At 35.0% G+C, this 21,473-nt stretch overlaps 1 protein-coding gene across 2 annotated transcripts in view; it reads left to right on the top strand.

The window, feature by feature from the left end:
* PCSK2 (proprotein convertase subtilisin/kexin type 2) overlaps positions 1 to 21,473 on the top strand; it is a 295,115-nt gene that overhangs the window by 219,552 nt on the left and 54,090 nt on the right. For both annotated transcript variants that reach the window (XM_074287811.1, XM_074287812.1), the window contains exon 7: positions 14,185 to 14,273. In XM_074287811.1, the coding sequence (XP_074143912.1) occupies positions 14,185 to 14,273 (89 nt within the window). The remainder of the gene's footprint in view (positions 1 to 14,184; positions 14,274 to 21,473) is intronic.

Here is a 21,473-nt window from a genome sequence, read left to right as displayed (position 1 = left end):
GTAAACAGAACTTGGAGTTACAGGTAAACATTGAAAAGAGACCAATTACAGATTGATTTAAGGAAAGACTTCCTATTATTAGGTCTATCCAAAAATGTGGATTGCCTTGAGAGTAATAGTAATAATGATAATTATGATGATAATAATTAACATCTAAATCATGTTTTAAGCTTTGTAAAGCATTTAACTTGTATTTTTCCATTTGTTCCTATTATCAATTCTGTGACTGGTCTTATTATTGCTCCATTTTACAAATGAGCAAAATGTGACTGGAGGAGATTAAATGATTTGCTCAATTACATAACCAGTAGATATCTGAGGCAAGATTTGAATTTGTGTCCTTTTTCCTCATTAGAAAGTCTTCAAGCTGAGGTTGGATGATTCTTTGTCAGAGGGATTAAAATTTGAATTGTTTTTCCAATATGGATTGAATGAGATAGTTGTTAGCACACCTTTCAACTCTGAAGTCCTATGATTCCGTGACTTCATGAAACTTTTGCTCTGCTAATAAAAGCCTTTGAGACCACTGAGAATCCTGCCCCTCTTAATACAAAGCTGTATAGGACTTCAGGGATGATATTAAATATATATAAAATATATGTTAATAACATATTAATTAATATTAAAATATTTAATATAATATATATGATAAATATGAGTTGTTTGGCTGATTAAATTCTTTGACATTAAATGTGTTCCTTTGATCATCTTAAGGCTGCCCTCTATTCCCTGGATTTCCAACTCACATTTTGCCAATATTCATTAGGTTTCGTTTAGCTTACAGTCAATGTTGACCTGTGTGTTGAAGATCTCTATCCTATTACTGTGTTGTCTATAAAATCTTTCTTGCATAGCAAGTACTGCTTTGACAAGGAAAAGCTGGCCAACATTACCGAAATGTCATCAGTATCATCAACAAATATTTATTGAGCATCAGTGGATGAATAGCATTCTGCATATTAAGCAGAGAGCCTTGAATTAGGTGTGGTGCCCACCATCAAGATATTGTAGTAAATTCACTAAGAAAGCATTTTACCATATAGAAAACTGATTTTTAAAAAAATTGTAACACATAGCCATCTATCTGTGTTATGAGCTAGCTTGAATGATTATAATAGGTGCATTCCAAATCAGAAAACCTTGTTTCCATTAAACTTTTTTTCATTAAAGCATGTTTGATTTCAAAGAACCCTTTGCTGGGCACAGGTAAACCTAAGCTTCATTTTTTTAAAATTTACATCTCTGAAATTAGTTTTCATATTAATGTATCCTTCTTATGCACAGGAAACATAGATGGAACCATTCTATACCTATCCCCATGGACTAATTTTGAAATTATCTCATGGATCAATTAAATCTAAAGTGTTTTAAAAAACAGTTCACCTACCTACCTTCTTTTTGTGTAGAAAAAGAGATTATGCTATAATCCTGTACTAGATCAAAAGCTACAACCATTATCTATCCTTAATACCAGATCATATCAAAGTAAAACCCTTTCATTTAGTTTACCAATCTGAACCATTTTGGAAACATTCATAAAAAGAATTCTTTTTTCTACATTATTATACATATCTATATTTCTTATATTCTTTATATTCTTCCCTTGGCTATAAAAAGATATTTGGATTTAGTAATGAATTTACTAATGAATTACATTTAGTAATGAATTCACCATGTTATGATGAAAATTGGAAAAACTGTATCATTCTATTACAATAGTCTTTCCCATATGCCATGTTTTCCCATTATCCTGTATTTGTGCGTGATATGAAAGGCAATGTTGCTTAACCGGTGATTGCTATTTTTAAAGATAAAGAAACATATGGCATAACATCAAGAGCAAATGTATTGATGCATGAATTGCTTAATAGATGTTGAGCCCCCAAGTATTCTTAAAATAGTTAGGAACATAAATATGATGGTGTGGGTTGGTTTTCATATGTTTATGTCATGGCTAGAGTCCAAAGTTGTCACCATCAAGTTTAGCTATTTAATCTTTTCAAATACCAGAATGGGAGGTTAAAGATAGAAATATCATGCTAAAGACCAAAATATTATAGGAAGAAAAATTGTGCCCAACTCACCAAGATGGTAACTTTTCAGGGACATGTTTGCCTGTTCATTCTAATATAGTTGGTATCAAATTAGATTATCAAAATAGCATTTGATTTAATGGTGTGGCTCATATCCACAGCACTGTCAGAAAATCATATACCATAAAACTTGATGTGCAAACTCTGCTAGTAGTTTGAGGAGTTATTAAAGAAGTCCTTTTCGTAGCCTCTGACTTCAGAATGATAACACAATACTGTGTGGAACCAAAGCCCCATTATTAGTCTTAATTCTGATAATTTTTGATGGAATAAGTCTGGGACTACTTATTGAAGAAAAGTAAGGAATAAGGATCCATTTGAACAATATGAATAATCAGAGATTCCTGCTTCCTCATTGGTAAACCCTGAGGAATTTCTTTTGAGACATAAATAATAACCACTTTATACCCATCTCTTCCATGAAACCTTCCCTTACCTGCCTAGCCCACACTTACCTCTCTACCTTTTCTCCAGCTTAAGACAGATCCTCTGCATCCTCATCACTGAAAAAAACAGTTAACTTTCTTTCAAAAGGAGTTCTAGAAAGTTATGGTTTTCTCTTTATTTTTACAGTACATCATCAAATATTTATTAAGCACAAACTAGAATTTTATTTTTTTTTTTTGCTGAGGCAATTCAGGTTAAGTGACTTGCCCAGGGTCACAAAGCTAGGAAGTGTTAATTGTCTGATACCAGATTTAAACTCAGGTCCTCATAACTTTAGGGCTGGTGCGCTATCCACTGCACCACCTAGCTGTCCCTATTAAGCACAAATTAATAAGACACTGAGTCAGATTTGAGGATGGTTATAAAGATGTTTTAGGAATCTCTCTCCCCCACTTTTCCTATCCCCACTTCCTTCTCTGAAGGATTTTGTGATCTAACTGTGGAAACAAGAAGACATGAAAATAATACTTGCTGCCATAGCTTTCTATGTAATGAGAAAGCCTGACTTTCTTGTCTCTGAATCTATAGATATCAAGAAGACATTGTATCTGAATGGCTTGGGTTAGGGAGTTATTATCATAAAGGGCAGCAGTCAGAGATTGCATTGCTTAGATAGGTGTGTGTGAAATAAGGAAGCTAGGTGGCACAATGGTTAGAGTTCTGGACTTGAAGTCAGGAGGGAGAAAGGTCCCTGTTTTTCTCAAGTTTGGACTGAGAATCTCTTATATCCACTGCAGACTCACCCAAGAGTTCCCATAGTACTTCAGTTAGCCCTGGGTTGGGATTCCAACACCCTGACTAAAAGCTTAGGGATGTCCCTTCTTGTTCCTCATCCCCATACAAAGTATAAGTCTATAATTTATAGATCACATACTTTCTTTGAAATGATATTTATTATGCTGCATGGGTATAAAGTGGTTATTGTTTCTGTCTCAAAAGAAATTCCCCAGGGTTTGCCAATGAGGAAGCAGGAATCTCTGATTGTTCATATTGTTCAAATGGATCCTTATTCCTTACTTTTCTTAAATAAGTAGTCCCAGACTTATTCCATCAAAAATTATCAGAGTTAAGACTATTATATATTACGTAGGGCAGTTGCTGCATCTATTTCCCTTTCTGAGAATATTTGCTCCTTTTTAAAATGAATGAGGCAATTAATGCTAACCAGTCCTGTTCAGTTTGTCTGCAGCTGCCATGTTTTTAAACAATTCTGTACAAGTCTGTCTAATTTCCATTCTTTTGGCCCCCATTCTTGTCCTTTGCCACCATCTTGAGCCCCTCTAGAGCAGAGCAGTGATTCAGTAGTCTTAAATCCTCCACTAAAATGACTGGGCATGACACCCTCAATGTGGTGACACACACCAGAAAATTTGATCATGGAGCCCAAGGCACTTGCACTGCCTTGGAGATACAAATGACTGGATATGGAAGCACCTTATGCATAGACTCACTGCTTGTGGTGAAATGCCATATTTCTTATTTTTAGTCAATTTTACTTGGTCTATCCTTTAAGAGACTTTCAGCATCCTTGATATTCTGAAGAAGGTGTCCAAAACCCCAACATACTGCTATAGTTGATAACATTTACTATTAATACTGGACATGATGTTGACTCCGTGTAGTCAATTAGGGAAGGGATAGCCATTTAACTCTCTTTTTATTTTCTTTTTAAATTTATTTAAAACTAAATACGAAATAGAAAAAGAAAGAAATACAGAAAAAGAAAAAAACAAAACAAAACATTGTCACCTTATCATCTGCCCAGCAGAACATCAGGGACAATTTGAAATATGTAACAATAAATTTCCATTTCAAGAGAGCATATATATAAAATAGAAGATAATATATTCATGACTGTCCATTCTTTTCTTTGCTTCCTTGTAAATTATTCTTTTATTCTCTACTGTGCACTTTTTAATCTTATTATTTTTCCTCTTTCATTCCTCCTTCCCCCCCCCCACTTCCCGCAAGCAGGGTACAGTTAAGCACAGATATATTTATATATACGTATATTTATATGTGTATATACCTACACACATACACATATATATGCACACATGCACATATCTGCATGCTTACATACAGACATACATTATGTATATACACATTTATATATAAATAGACATGTATCTAAAACAATATTAATACAGCTAGCATTTAACCTTCAAGGTCATATGGAGACATTGAAGAATTTTGAAAAAATATAATGACCTATAGAAAATGACATTTGAAAGAGATTGTCCTGGATAATTGCTCTTATATACTTTTACAATTCCTTTCTTACTTTTTCTCAATATAACCCCTCTGTTCCAAATTAGTCAATCCCCTGACTATCCTTCATGCTTAGCTTTCTCACTCTTTTATGGCATTGCATTTGTCTCAAATGCTCTCATTCTTTCTTTACTAATCCATGCCTGTGACTTCCTTCAAATCTGGATTCAAGACTCATTTTCAATAAACCTTTCTTGAATTAAAACAATGAATTATTTTACTTTGCATTATTAGGCAGCCGGGTAGATAGACAGCAAGAGTTTGAATTTAAAAACAAAAAACAAAAATAAAAAATACCTGAATGTAAATTCTGCCTTAGACACTTATATAAATAGTATAAAATATATATCAAATAAGATAACATTTTTAAAGCATTTTGCAAAACTAATATACTATTTAAATCCTAGGTATACTTATTATTAGGTCCAGCTAGGTGGCACAGTAGATAAAGTATCAAGCCTGGAGTTAGAAAGACTTCTCTTTCTGAAGTTCAAATCTGGGCCTCAGACACTTACTAGCTATGTGACCCTCATTTAACTCTATTTGCTTCAATTTCCTCATCTTTAAATGAGCTGGAGAAGGAGATGACAAACCATTCCAGAATCATTGCCAAGAAATCTCAAAAGGGGTCATAAAGAGGCAAATATAATTGAAAAATGACTAAATAGCAATAAATTATTGTTTGTTATACTTTAGTCTAAATATATTATCATATACACATGAGTTTCTACTTTATTTTCAGTCATGAGAGATGACATTGCAGAAGACATTGTGCTAATTAACTAAATCCCCAGAAAAATTCCAAGTCTCTTTCCTTAAAAAGAATTATGATAACCTAAAAGAGCACAAAGTAATGTCCTATACAGGGAAAAATAAATGTATGGATAATCACTATTCCCCAACTGTGGAAGTCCATTTAGTTAGTATATTGATACATATATCTGTGCCAGGCCTTGCAGATGGACAATGAGTTGTATTCAGAACTAAGGGATGGGATCCAGCTCAATTATGCTTCAGAAATAGAATGGTGCTTTTAAATCTCAAATCTCAAACAATCTCAAACTGTTGCCCAGCACAAAATTCTCTCCTTTTTAGGAAAATACTCTCCTAGTTTCACTGGTTGCAAATCTTAGGAAATTAAAGTCTCTGAGTAATCAGGTCTGAGAAGCCCAAAGAACAAAGACAGGACTAGGTGCAAGTAGGTTAATATGCATTTCTTATCATGACCTACCCCAAAAAAAGGCTTCCTTAAAGGATAATTGAGGAAAAGTCTAAGAGGAAAAGGAGGTGTATTATGTAGAAAAAAGTGAGGGAAACAAGAGGAATAGCCCAAGTATTGCAGAGAAAGCAAAAAATATGTCAAATAAATCTAGAAAAAGGTCTTTAGAACAGTGAACATTTCCTCCATGGATAATCCATGGGAGAAAAAGGACAAGAATCACATAGGATAAGAAGACACAGTTACATGGCAATATGTACCACTGGAGAAATTGCTCAAGTCAATGAGATCACAGATGCTTTGAAGTAATGAAATAACAAAGTATCAGTCATTTTGATTCTCTATTTGTTTCATGTATCCTTATACTCTTTTTGTAACAACTTCTCTAAGAAAAAAAAAAGTTGTGTTTTACTTATCAGTGTGCCTCTTATCACCTAGCACAGTCCTGGGCACATAGTAGGCTTTTAATTCTTACAAGTTACCATTAAAATACAAGGAGTTCAAGTGACTGTCTTTTCCAAGATTGTCAGTGTGCTTCTCGCAGGCTAGAAAGCTGGTATCTCTTTCAGTGAGACTCTGAAGTACATAATAAATTGGTCTCCAGACCACATTTAAATCTGACTTAGTTTTAGGGATCTATGCAGTCAATGGGCTACAGGTGAGATGCTAACCTCTCGTTTCTGATTTGGAGTTCATTATTAGATGTTTCTGACTTTCAATAAGTGCTGTGAAAAATTAAGCATGGAAGAGAATTCCTACTCATTATTTAAACATCAAGAATTTGTCAATCAAGTAGAATTTATCAAATACTTATTATGTTCTGAGTGCTCTGCTAATCACTGGGGATACAAAGAAAAGCAAAAGACAGTCCCTGCTGAACTCATGGAACTAAAAGTCTAAGTAGAAGACAACGGGCAAACAAATACTTACAAATAAAATATGAGCAGGATAAATTGGAGATAATCTCAGAGGGAATGGGAAAGGCTTCTTGTAAAGTATAAGACTCAAAAATACCCAGATTATCTGTTTCAGCATTTTCAGCAAAGCACTTATTTAAATGATAAATCAGGACCATTTAAACAACAAAGATTATTTACACATAGGTGTGTATGTGTGTGTGTATGTGTGTGTGCATGTGTGTGCGTGTGTGTGCGTGTGTGTGTGTGTGTGTGTGTATGTGTGTGTAATCTTTATCTTAAGGTTTACAAATGTCTTTCCTCACTATAATCCAGTGAGATAGGTGGGGTAAATATTACTTCTTACAAATGAAGAAACTGAGACACTGAGTAAGACTTATCTGGGTCACTCAGTTATTTGGGTCCAAGGAAGGACTTAAATCTAGGCTTCTAATTCCAAGGTTAGCCCTATGTCCACTAAAACACATTGCCTAATTGATTCAAAATGCTGAATCTTCATAACAGTATATTATGAGATGTATGTTGGCATATAGATGATGGTAACCATAAAAGTAATGTCTGTGATGGACTCCTAGTTATCAGCAAACTGAGATGAAGTGCCTTCTTAAATTCTCAAATAAGACTGATAACAATCCTGAAGGTAACTGGATAAAGGGTGCCTAGCAACCCAAAGTTCTCCCCAGATCTTTTACCACCAAAGGCAGTTTGTAGAACACAACCTGCTGAGTGATTGAAAGGCTTTCTCCTCATGCAATATACATATTTTAGTTTCATTCCTCCTTTAAAGCTTCACAAAAGGATTTCTGAGCCCACTGGAGATACATGTTTTATGGAAAAAGGGTTTTTTTAAAATTCACTTGTGTGAAGTGAGTCTAATAAGAGATTCATGGGGTTATGATTTTAAAAAATAAAATGAAATGAAATTAGTGTAAAAGCTATGCTTACCCAAACAGCATAAGTGAAACATGAAGCTAGAATACACCATTTCTAGGAAATGCAATCCATGGGCTCCTTTGTGTGAAGTATTTTAAGCCATTATTTGGATGATAGAAGTATAAACCCTCATTAAGTATTTCCAACAGACAAAGTCTATCCATACAATTGTAAAAGATATCAGAAAATATTGAAAGGTTTAATTCATCCATTTTTTCAGCTCTCTTTGTCCAAAGAATGGTATCACCAATGTTTCTGTTTCCAAAGTTTATAAGGTTATAAATATAGGTTTCAGTGAAATTGACCTGTGAATCTTCCAGGCACATCCAATTGTCTTGAGATTCCTGATGATCAGGTTTAAATTTTAACATTTGGGATAGTTTAGGATTTATATTTAAAATTAGAAATCCAAGATCCCTACAAACTTTGATTTATTTTTTGAAAGATGATGATGATAATTAATTTATGTAGCACTTATTAATTATTTTATACTGCTAAGCACTTTTTAATCTCATTTGATTTCATAAAAACCTTGGGAGCTAGGTGCTATTGTTATTTCATTTTACAGATGAGGAGACTGAGGTAAACAGATATTAAATACTTTGCTCAGGACCACACAGCCAGTAAGTATCCTCTGCAAAGTACAATGTCTTTCTAGACAGTTTTCATCGAGAAAACTCCAAACTTGTAAAATGTGCCTTAGAAATTGTAGCAGTAAAGAGTAAGACATTCTAAAAAGATGGTATAGTCCAACCTCTTCTCAGCAGGACTATATTCATGGCTAAAAACAAATATTAAAATGAGTACCAACCCAAATACTAATGATTTCAAAGAAATCAGAGCAAACCTAGAGAAAATCAAGGAAGTAGCCTGTTGATAAATTTATCTGCATCCAGTCTCTCCCCATTCCAGTCCATCCTCTGTTCATCTGCCAAAGTGATTTTCCACAGTGCAGTTCCAATCATATTATCTCCTTACTCAATACACACACACACACACACACACACAGAGAGAGAGAGAGAGAGAGAGAGAGAGAGAGAGAGAGAGAGAGAGAGAGAGAGAGAGAGAGAGAGATACACACACCTTTCTTATGCCCCACCACATAATTCTTTGGTCTAATGATTCTGGTCTCCTTGATGTTCCACACAGACACTTCCATGCCTGGAAAACATTTCCTCCTAATTTCTGTCTCTGGCTTCCTTCAATAATAACTAAATCCCATCTTCTACAGGAAGCTTTTCCCAATGCCTTTTAATTCCAGTGCCTTCTCTCTGTTAAGTAATTCCTATTCATTCAGCATATAGCTTATTTGTTTGCTTATTATTTCTCCCTTTAGATTTTTTTCTGCAGGCAAATGATTTTGTTTTCTTAGATATGGAGGAAAGGGGAATGGTTAAGGGGAGGAAAAAGTTTATACTTCATGCTTCAAATAAAACTGACCTTTACAGAATTATCAGTGATGATGATGATGAAAAAGAATTAACATTTATATCATGCTTACCATATGCCAAGAACTGTGCTAAACACTTAGCAGTTATTATCTCATTTAATCCTCACAATAACCCTGGGAGTAGGTGCTGTTCCTACTTCCTGGTGAAGAAACTGAGGCAAATAGAAATTAATCCACTTGCTCAGGATCACTCAGCTAGTAAATGTCTGAGGTTAGATTTAAATTTTTCTTCTTGACCACAGGCCAAGTTCTCCATCTGCTGCACCACCTAGCTGTCTGATTTCTTAATTGCCAGGTCTAATGACCATTTCTTAGTTCTCATTTTTCTTGATCTTTTCATAACATTCAACTTTGTTAGTCACTATCTCCTCCCCAATTATCTTATCTAGGATTTTTGTGACAAAGCTAACTAGTGGTTTTCCTCTACCTTGTATCCTATCTGAATGCTTCTCATTCTTCTTTGCTAGTTCTTCATCCATGTCATGCCCATTAACTATGAGTATCCCCCTAGCCTCAAGTCTAGGCCCTTTCTTCTTTTACCTCTATACTTAGAGATTCATTTGATGATTTCAGCAGTTCTCTCTCAGGTTCCTACATCTATGTATCCAATTCTAGTCACTTTCTTGAGCTCCAATTTTTCAAGTACCTTTGGACACTGCCAATAAAATGTCTCATAGACATCTTAAAATTGACATTTTCAAAACATAATTCATTATCTTTCCTCACAAAACTCTCACCTTTTCCCAATTTCCCTATTCCCTTAGAGAAAACCTCTATCTTTCCATTCAAAATCTCAGTCTCATTTTTAATTCTTCACTTTCATCCTACAAATCAAATCCAAATCCTATCATTTCTCCCTCTATAATAGTGTCTGGTAGGTACTTTATAATAGTAAAGTGTTAATAATTTTTTGGCGATTTATTGATTGATCTCTAATATACCTCCCCTTCTCTCCACTCAGCCACCAAACAAGTCCAGGACCACAATACCTCTCACTAGTGCTATTGCAATACCCTTTTAATTGATCTCTCTGCCTCACATCTTTCCCCATTCCAATCCATCCTCCACACAGTTACTGATTTTTCTATAGTGTAAGTCTGCCCACCTCTCCACCATCACCACCAGTACCCATCTACTTATTAAAATAAGAATCCCAATTACCTCAAGAATCAGAGACAAAGTTCTATTTGGCAAATCAATCTGAAGCAGCAAGGTATCTTAAGGGAGGGATGAGATACAAAATGTGTCCAGTGCCCTTCAGACCCTCATAGAGAAGCCCCAGGAATTATAAAACCCCAGATCCAAACCACAGACCTTCTTTTTAGTCTGGCCCTCAGTTAAAGGAGCAACCCTTCTCTTCTACCATCAACATGCTTGGTGAGTGACTGGCTGACCAGCCAATACCAACAGACTACCAACAAGGGAGTAGCCTCAAGAGCACTGGGAAAAGCCATGTCCCATAGACTTCTGACCTTGCTTCTAACCCTACTACCATTAACACCAATCATTGACCAATCATCATGGATAAGTAAGCACAAGAACCCTGGGAAAGAAAACAACACCCCCTAGACCAAAGGTCCATCCACCTTCCAACCTACCCCTCAGAGCCTTCATCCAGAGAACCACTTCTTCCTGAAATGTGACCTGGCAATTTCCCCTGTAGATAGGCTCTGTCTCCTCAGTAGTCACAGCTGCTAAAGACCTGGGGAAAAAAGTTCTCATGATCAAAGTCTTTGGTGTTTTCAAATGGTTCAGCATCATAAATATCTTTCCTCTATTAAATCAAAAACTCTCCTACTTTCCATTCCTTACAAGTATGTGGCACAGTCAAAAAAGAAAACAAACCCACCTTCAAATCTGACCTTAGACATGTACTAGCAACTCACTTAATCTCTGTTTGCCTCATTGTCTTTATCTGTAAAATCGGAATAATAGTGGCAATGAGATGACTGTATTATAGCACAGTTTCCCATCATGTGGTAGACATTTAATAAATACTAACTCTCTTTATTTCCTCCCTTGCAAAAGTCATGCCATTTTTCATCTCTATACCTTTGTAATGTCTATTCCCCTTTCCTAGAATGATCTCCCTTTTCATCTCTGCCTGTCAATACAAATTTTTATCTAAAAAATTAGAAGAAAACACTATTTGCAAGATTATAGTAACCTGCTCTCCTGACACTAATAGGGATGAGAGTTCTTTTTTAGAAAAATAGAGAAGAAAAAAAGTAAAATCATCAGATACTATGAGCACATTTGCATCTAACAATGTATGTACTACTGTCTATCCTGCTAGAACCAATCTGAGGGTCATTATCTGTTCTATGAGACTTTAACCAGTATTTCATTTACTCTGAATTCAGTTTGCTTTTAGTGATATTTTCATTTACATTGCTATTACAACTAGATTTTTTTGTGTCTTGGAACAACTTATTTCATTCTACAACAATGAATAGAAATTTTCTCATGCTTCTCTAAATTTTTCATATTTGTTACTTCTTACTTCACTGTATCATTTCATCACATTCATAGTTTTCCCCTCATAATTCTCCAAGAATTCTACCTTGTTTTTATGAAGGGAATATTTGGGCATATATTGGATATTTGTTTCTGTCTCTAATTTCTTTAGTATATTTGCATAATATTTATATTTTTGAATCAAAAGATATGGCCAATTTGGTCAATTTTCTTGTGTAACTCCTGATTAGTATTTAGAGTAGTTCATTCTTCATAGTTCATAGTTCCATGTACAAAGTATTATTGTGCCTATCTTTTCACAATCCCTCAAAAACCATTTGGGGTCATCTATGCAAATTGCATGGTGTAAGGTAACACCACAATGTTGTTTTAATTTGCATTTCTCTTACTAGTAGTGATTTGGAAAATGTTTTCATCTGATCATTTGTAGTTTCAATTCTTCTTTTAATAACTGTTTATTCATATCCTTTGATCTTTCATCTACAGTGGAAATGTCCTTGCTGCAATATTCCTGTGTCAATTCCCTTTGAATTTTGAATATCAAACTTTTATCAATGACCTTTAATATAAATATTTTATCACTCTATCTACCTTTTCTCTTCTATTATTATTTTCAATGATTTTGTTTTTGCAAAAGTTTTTCATTTTTGGAAGCATTTTTTATTATATTTTCCTTCCTCTGTTTACTTAAGAATTCTTCCCTACTCATAATTATCAAAAATATATGAGCTCATTCTATTCCAGTTTTTAATTTTTATTTTAAGGCATAACTTTTTATATTGAGGTCACATATTCATTCTGAATTTATTATGGTGGCAGGGTGTAAATTGATGGTATAGACCTAATTGTACCAAAATACTTTCCAGTTTTCCCAGAAGTTCTTTGCAAAGGAAATCCCCCCCAGGAATTTATGTTATGCTCTTGGATTTATCAATCACTGTACTAATTATTTTGATTACTTCTGGGTTTTTTTTCTACTTTTTCCCACTGGTCCATTTTGCAACGTTTTTACCTGTCCAAATATGTTTTTTGTTGTTTATTTGTTTTGTTGTTGTTGTTGTTTTGTTGTTGTTGCTGAGACAATTCAGGTTAAGTGACTTGTCCAGGGTCACACAGCTAGGAAGTGTTAAGTGTCTGAAGCCAGATTTGAACTGAAGTCCTCCTGATTTCAGGGCTGGTGCTCTATCCACTGTGCTACCTAGCTGCCCCAGTCCAAATAGTTTTAACACCTATGAGCTGTTATTGTTATTATTGTTCTTGGTGAATCATTTCAGTGATATCCAACCCTCTATAAAGATTTGGAGATTTCTTACCAAAAATATTGGAGTATTTTCTTCTCCAGCTCATTTTACAGATGAAGAACTGAGACAAATAGAGTTAGTGACCAGGGTCACTAGTAACTGTCTGAGATCAGATTTGACTTCAAGTCCTCCTGACTCCAGGGCCAGTATGTCATTTGAAGTTTAGTAATGTCATTAGCCCTTCATTTGTACTTTTTATTATTATCAGCCTTGAGACTCCAAACCTTATATTGTTCCAAATAAATTTTTCTATTGTTTGTCTGGATCTATAAAGTGTCCACTTAGTAATCTAAATAATATAGCACTAAATCTAAAAATTAGTTTAGATACATGTTTTATTTTTATTATGTTGGCAAAACTCTCCTATAAGCAGAGAATAGCTCTTCAATTATTTGTCTCTATGTTTAAAAAGACTGCTTTATTATTGTATTTATGTAAATCTTGCTTATATCTTGATAAGTTTAATTCAGACATTTAATGCATTTTGTAATTATTTTGGATGAAATTTTCTTATTACTTCCTGCTTCTACCAGTAGTGTATAAAAGGCTTATTTTTATAGGTATCTAGATTAATAGCTAAAGTTATTGATCATCACAAAAATTTTCTTCACTAACTCAAGTTTTCTAAATATATTATCATGATATCTACAAAGAAAAAGAATTGTATCTCCTGTTTCCTGATATTTATACCTTTGGTTTATTCTATTTATAGACTAATATTTCCAGAACTATGTCAAATAAATATAAGGATATACTGTGGCCTCTTGTTAACTGGGAAATTTTATGTTTCTTCATTATAAATAACGCTAGCTATTATTTTCAATATAGGTTTTAGTTTCAATTAAAGGCCCCTCACATGTCTGTTCTTTTAGAATTTGTAACATGAATGTATTTTTTTCTTATAAGGCTTTTTCTGTGCCTGTTAACATAATCATTCTATCTTTTGTTATCTTTTTTGTTTCTATGGTTAGGTAAAAAATTTCAAGAGCCTCCCTCAGTAATTCTTTCCAAAGTCCTTTAAACCCACCTCATTGGATGACTTTGTATTTAATGTAAGCTTTCTTCTTCTCTACAGTCATGGGACCCGCTGTGCAGGGGAAGTATCAGCAGCAGCCAATAACAACATCTGTGGGGTTGGAGTGGCTTACAATTCCAAGGTTGCAGGTATGCTGTTCCCATGCTAGATAATTGTTACTTTTCTCATAGAAAATCTATAGAGTGCCATACATTATACTTCATATTTTACCCAGAGGACTAATGCCCTAGAAATAATTTTCATTAATTATCAACCCTATTTCTTACTCCTCACTTTTTTCACTAGACTCTATTATAAATCTCTTTTTATGAAATGCACTTTAAGTGCAGGAAATCCAGAATATCTATAGCATGAATAACAAGGAACACAAAGAAAACTTAAGAAATAATCACCAATATTTTAACTCAAAATTATTGTATACTTAGATTGTTGAGTATATGAAGACTTTTACAGATCACATACAAAAATAAAATAGTCTTCCAAATTAGGGCACACATCTGAACTGAGTCATCAAGAAAATGGTGAAAGTCACTTGTCAGTAGTTTACTATTTCAGACAAGAAACCACAAGGTCATTAGAATTCATTTTTAAATCCCAGTGGGCAATCCATATTATCTCTTTCCAGAGACTTAGGAACTTGCATCTGAAGGTGGGATGAATAAAGCAATGCTGCTATTTAGGAAGCAGTTAGAAAGGTTTTTCTTTAAAAGAGAGAAGGAAGGAAAGAAAAAGAGGAGGGAAAGAAGGAAAGAAGAAAGGAGAGACAAATAGACATTCAGAAATACAGAGAGACAGAGATAAACAGACAGAGAGATAGACAGAGAGACAGACACAGAGAGAGGGAAGGAAGGAGGAGGGAAGGAAGGAAGGAGGGAGAGAAGGAAGGAAGGAGGGAGAGAAGGAAGGAAGGAGGGGGGAAGGAAGGAAGGAGAAAAGGAAGAAGGAAGGAAAGAAGGAAGGAAGAGAAAAAGAAAGAAAGAAAGAAAACTTTCTGAGGCCATGAGAAAAGTTTGGCTCTTTATTCACTCTAAATTTTACTTGAAGTTCATTCCTAATTTATTCAGGCTGAGTCACCAACTCCAATGCTTCACTTCCATGATTTTTTTCAAAGTAATAAGTTTTGGCATTTCTTCCCTAGAGACTTGGTGAGACCATAACCATGTTTAATGATGATACTTGAGTTCCCAAATTGCTAAATAAAGCAGTAACCTCCCATTAAAATCCTATCACTTAACTACATCACTTACCTGCTGTTAAAAGAATTGATAGAACTTGGTGATGAATTTCAAAGGGATATAAGTAGGTTTCTAAAAGGTAAACAGCTGGAAATTTTGCTCTTTGGGTCTTAGTTCTCTTGGTGTTTTGTGTATTCACAGTGCTGGTAGGAGAATGTTGGCAACAATAATGAGATTGGGGAAGGGAAATAATATCCCCAATTTAATATTTTATTCTCAAGATTTATACCCAGGATGATAATTGAGGAAAAAGTTGGGTCTATACAACCATGGGAGAAGCAAATAGAACAGAAAGATTCTGGAGCACGCTCACTTTCCACTATGATGGCCATCTTCCTCACAGTTTTTGAAGGTTCTGAGCAATCAAGGAAGTCAGGTGTGTGTTAATGGACAGAACAGCTCCTTAGGGTTCTGAGGCTCATCTGTCAGAAAAGGAAAAAGACCTCTAGACAACCTTTTGATTTCTATCTGAATTCTTTTTCCTATCTCATAATTGAAAATCCCTTCCTCTCATCCATTCAGCCACTTTTCTCTCATGTTCACTACCATGATTCATGGTTTATACCTGTTCCAATAAAGTAAAATCATACCCTAGAGGCACCCAACTTTCTTCCTAATTTGGAGGAGCAAGTCTTCTATTTTCTACATTCAAAAAAAAAAGGTATCTAATCCAAAATCCTTCATTTGTATAGTATTGTTTTTAACACTTTCACTTTCCACTCTCATTTTGCCCCTGCTTACTATGGCAAGGAGTAGTATTCCTTTTTGACAGGTAAAGATGAATTTTGCTACTATTGAATGATTTGCCCACGTAATATGTTTAATAGCTAAAACAGAACTAAAATCCATAGGTAAGAGGAAATGATCTATAGTGAGAAAAGTCTTGGATTTTAAGGCCAAAGATCTGGGTTTAAACCTCAGTTCTACTCTAGAGAATTTTTTAAAAGTATTTGTGCCTCAGTTACCTCATCTGTAAAATAAGAAGTCTGGACTAGATCTGTCTAGCTTTAAATGCTATAGCCTGGTCCAAAAGCCTGGTGCTGTTCCCTGTGCACCTGTGCATAAGTCATTTAGCCTCCTTTATTTCATCAATGAAATAAGAGCATTGGGTTAGATACCCTGTAAGGATCCTTCTGGCTCTAAATTCAGCGTCTTTATTCCCAGTCCAGTGCCTTTCTTAGCATACCATGTTATCTTGCCTATCCCTCAGTTTGCTATCAGGCTATCATTCTTGTTTTTTCTACTATATCTGTTGCATGGGGAAACTTCATTCAAGACCTCTAACCTCAAATCCTTGGTTTTTTGTTTTGTTTTGTTTTGTTTTTTTGAGGCTGGGGTTAAGTGACTTGCCCAGGGTCACACAGCTGGGAAGTGTTAAGTGTCTGAGACCAGGTTTTGAACTCGGGTCCTCCTAAATTCAAGGCTGGTACTCTATCCGCTGTGCTACCTAGCTGCCCCCTCAAATCCTTGTTTTAATAGCCAATTAGCTCTTGTTGAATCTTTTTTTTTTAATGGATCAAATGAGGTCATTACCTACACTTAAACAGATTCAGGCTCTCCTAATTTAAGATCGATAAATCTCAGATTTAAATTACAGTTCCTCATTCTGGTCAGCAATTCATAAAGGCTAACTCTGGGTTGTAGTACTTCTTTACAGAGGAATCTACTTTTTCTAACTAAAAGCCACTCTGCAGAGAGATTAACAGTCTATAGCCCCACCAAGTGGCCAGGAGAGATCACGAGAAGTCCATCAAAACTTTAGAGGAAACCAGAGACTTTATTATTAACTCATCTCCTATGCATAACTAAAGTGAATGCTAAAGTTAGAGACAACACTTCCTACCCCTTTAATCCATAGCCTCGTTAAGTTAAAAGTTTGAAAAACTTAGAGAAGACCTAGAATATGAAAATGAAATTATTAATTAATTATAAAATAGGGAGCCTGTCCCATTTCTAAGGAAGGATAAGAGTTGGAAAGAACACTGGGTCTGAAGTCAGAGACCCTTGATTCAAAATCTTAATTCAGCCACTTACCCTCTATGTAACCTTTAGCAAGTCACTTAACCTCTCAAATCCTCAGTTTTCTAATGTAAAATGGGGTAATAGACTTCATGATCTCCAATGTCCCTTAAGCTCTAAATATCTGAATCTGTGCTCTAAATATATGAACCTAAGATCTAAATATATGAATCTATGATTATAAAATGGAGCTAAAGGAATCAAGTGTTTTGCCTTTGGTATATAAAATCTAGAAGTTAACAATGATTCTTAAGTATATAAAAAAGAAATTTATGGCAAAACATGACCCCATGTTTTCATGTCTATTTCCACTATAAAGAGAAAAAATAGAAAGTGATCTTTAAGGAAAGAATCATGTCAGAAATGTCTTTTTGGGTTAAAAAGGATTATGGAATACTGAAACATTACCCAAAATTGCTGAATTTTCTTCTGAAGAGAACATAAAGATGAAAACAGAAGTTAGCTATGGTTTTGTCTCTAGCTAGAAATTTCTGCTCCTGTGAAGCTAGTAAACCCAGGACCATATAGTTAATAGGTGATTCTAGCTGACTTGTTTTTGAGAGACAGTCATATTGATAAAATGCTGAATACAGAATAAAGAACACCTAGGAAAAAAAAAAAAGAAAAGAAAGGAAAAAAAAAAAGAACACCTAGGTTGGAATCTCATCTTGGGAGCTAAAGAGCAATGTGGTCCTGGACAGGTAGACATCTTATCCTCCCTGATTTTAGTTTCCTGATCTGCAAAATGAGAATAAATTCTGGAGCACAAGGCTATCATTTGCCATTGGGGAATGACTCATATTCTCAAATATTTAACAAAGTTCTAATTACAATTTGTGATTTTCCCTCCATTTTTTCACTCACTATTTTCCTACTCATCCTCTCTTTTTACCTCATATCCTTAGCTTATCATTTTTTTCCTTGCCATCTTATTGCTTATTTTATCTATGCCTCTAAAATTCCCTCCCTTTTTCTTCTCCCCCACCCTCCTAATCTTATTTTGTATACTCTTTTAAAAGTCCCTCCCCCACCTTACTCCCCAGTTTTCTTACCTATCTAGAAGATGAGAAAACTTCTAAACCTCTTCATTTTTAAAAATAAAATGAAGAAAATTATTGATACAGCTTCAGTCTCAGAAGGGATGTGATAAATGCTGTAAATGCAAGGTTTGGGATATGAATTGTCCCATCCTTTACTTTGCATGAAAGTACCTTTGTGCGCAAAATGAAGTTATTTACCCATAAGATAAATTTCATTGCCAATTATGGAAGGCCCACACAAGAGCAGACGAATGGTTATATTAGCCTGACCAGACAAGTGTCCAGGCTTAGATCACAGTGTTCAGGAAATGACAACAAAATTTATTGTAAGGGGACACAGAAACAGGGAGAAATTAGTTATCCCTTAGATTAGAAGGACAATCACCAGAGTCTCCTACAATAGTCATAAAGCAACTACAAGGCCCCAGTTTCTGGAGCATGTATGTGAGGATTCTCTGGCTTATGTGGTAAGCCTCATTTGTCTTGGAATTCAAGGTAGTAATCAAGATCCCATCCCATCACCGAATGAACCCAAAGCTTAGCTTCTCTTTAGGGAAAGGATTCACCAGGTATAAAGTGGAAAAAAACTGACATAACTACTTTCTTCCCACTAAGGCAGCAACATGTCAGATGCTCTTTCCTTATTTTAAATGAAATATTCTCTAGTGTGGCCTGGCTTGGGGTTTCTAAGAAGAAGAAAAAAAGGTGGGTGTGAGGAGAATAGAATCTGGAAGAAACCAACTGCAAAAAAAGAAAACCTTAGAACATAGCATATATTTATAGTATAAAAACTGACTATAAAGTGTTTTAAAGTTACAAAGTGCTCTCTACATATATTATTTCATTAAGGCTTCATTGAGACACATAATAAATGTCCCCATTTTATACATTAGGAAACTGAAACTCATTCTCCCATGGACATACAACTAATAAGGGTCAGGGGCAAAATCTTAATCCAACCTACTATCCACTATACCATATTGCTTTTCAATTAGAAAATAAAGAAAATGGGTACAGGATTTGGGGTTTTTTAATCCAAATCACAGGGCAATAACACAACTGGAGTCTTCTACATTGATACCAACTTGACATTTTTGCATTGGCTGGAAGAATTCAGCTCAGAGGATCTATCCTAAAGAGCTCAAGAAAGCCAGGATTTCCACAGAGAATGAAAAATGGGCCAAGCAGGAGCATATTAACATCTCTGCAGGCAGACAAAAGCAAAAGGAAATTAAAGCTACAGTATCCAATAACTAAATTAATTAAATGAAGGCTCATGCAAAGCTCCCACCTAAGAGCTGACCTGGTCATCAGTCCTGCCTCAATGACAGTAGATAATGGAATGAAAATCACAAAGATGTTTATTAAAGATAAGGGCACAATTCTTCTTCCCTGGGCTTTTTTCTCTCATTGGAAAGGCCACAGAATTTACCAGTTACCTTCAATATCTATGAGCCATAGAGATTAAGGAGAACCATACACATATACTATACAACTATTGTTTAGGTCAGCCCATCTTTGCTGCTAAATGTTCGGTCACACCCGAAAGTATTCTCATGTCTCATGCAATTAGCACAAGCTTCAATCCTCAGAATTTAACATGATTAATAATAGGAGCTTTTCTGCCAAGTTTCCTGGTGCATACTTCTTCCTCTTTAGGCAAGGAAAAGGTGAAGAACTATTATTTACAGTCTGTGCACATATCAATCTTCTTTCTTTAGGTTTAAATTGGGTAGAATATCAGCAGAAATTAGGTTCTACTTTAATTTTGAGGTGAGAGAAAGCCTACAAGAGAGGCAAGAGGGAAAAGGAAGGTGAGCCCCCCCAAAAAAAAAACTTAAAGATAGGAAAATGTGGGATCAAGTGATGACTCTTAACTCATGTTTACTATGCCACCCTGACCAACTCCCTGTCAGCTTCACTGGTCTCTAGACCAGTGGGGTAAAACTCAAACAGAAACAATCACCATTAACCAAATATAAAGATACCTAAAGCACATACAATATGGCACACTGACTTAGAAAATGACATATTAACACAACCCAAATTCATTTTATTTTTATTTATTTTGTTAATTATTTCCCAATTACATTTCAATAAGGTTCAATCTATTCTTGAATGTTGCAGGCCACATGTTTGACACTTCTTTTCAAGATATTCTTTAAGTTTTAGAAAGGGCGCATAGTTGCTTTAGAGGAGAGAATTTCCTCACCTGGGAGTTCTCTGTATCAATGAAATCACTGACCCCCAGGATCTATTCTATTTACCAATATTTTCTCCTTTAAGCTTTACAATGAAATTGGTATTATAGGTTTCATTATCCCCATTTAACAAAAGTGAAAACTGATTCTCAGAGCAGTCAATTGACTTCTCTACTTCCATAAGGTACTGTCAGGGGAAGGCTTTGAACTTCAGATAACTCAAGTATTTGGTTCCTCCATGTTTTAGTATTTCTTACAAAACTCAGCATTACCACTGAGAAATCAAGCTATGGATTTGTTGGGCAGAAACTCCAAAACTATTTTTGAAAATGTTAACAATGTTAACCTTTCAATGAAAAGTAGTCTTGAGAACCATTTTTCATGTGTGCACAAATGTGGGATCCACCAGGGTACTGGAAAATGCTAGAATCAGGCAGCCTGTGTTTGAATTCTGGCTCTGTTACTGAGTTATTGAGTGGCTTGGCTAAGGAAATAAACATCACAGAGCAAATCACCCCATGAATAAATAAAAGTAGTTGGAATAGATCAGTCAACTAACCAGCAAGAATTTATTAAGTGATTGCTTTGTACCCTGCACTCTGGGATCCTCCAAGTTGCCTTCTAATTTAAACCCTATGCTCTATCAGTAGAGTCCTAACTGCCTTTGCATAACTAACTTCGACAGGGACATAATGAAGATAACCTGCCCCCAAATTGCTAGAGCTTTCCAGGATCTTCTTGCCATGGCAGTAGAAATATAACTACAAACTCTAAAGATTTGTTTTACAATACCCAGACAATTTTGAGGGTTTGGAAGGGTCCAGATTTACAAT

Source organism: Sminthopsis crassicaudata, chromosome 2 (genome assembly GCF_048593235.1).
Source record: "Sminthopsis crassicaudata isolate SCR6 chromosome 2, ASM4859323v1, whole genome shotgun sequence".
Lineage (NCBI taxonomy): Eukaryota > Metazoa > Chordata > Mammalia > Dasyuromorphia > Dasyuridae > Sminthopsis > Sminthopsis crassicaudata.
The sequence above is the reverse complement of the archived record's forward strand: the minus strand, read 5'-3'. Positions and strand labels throughout refer to the sequence as shown.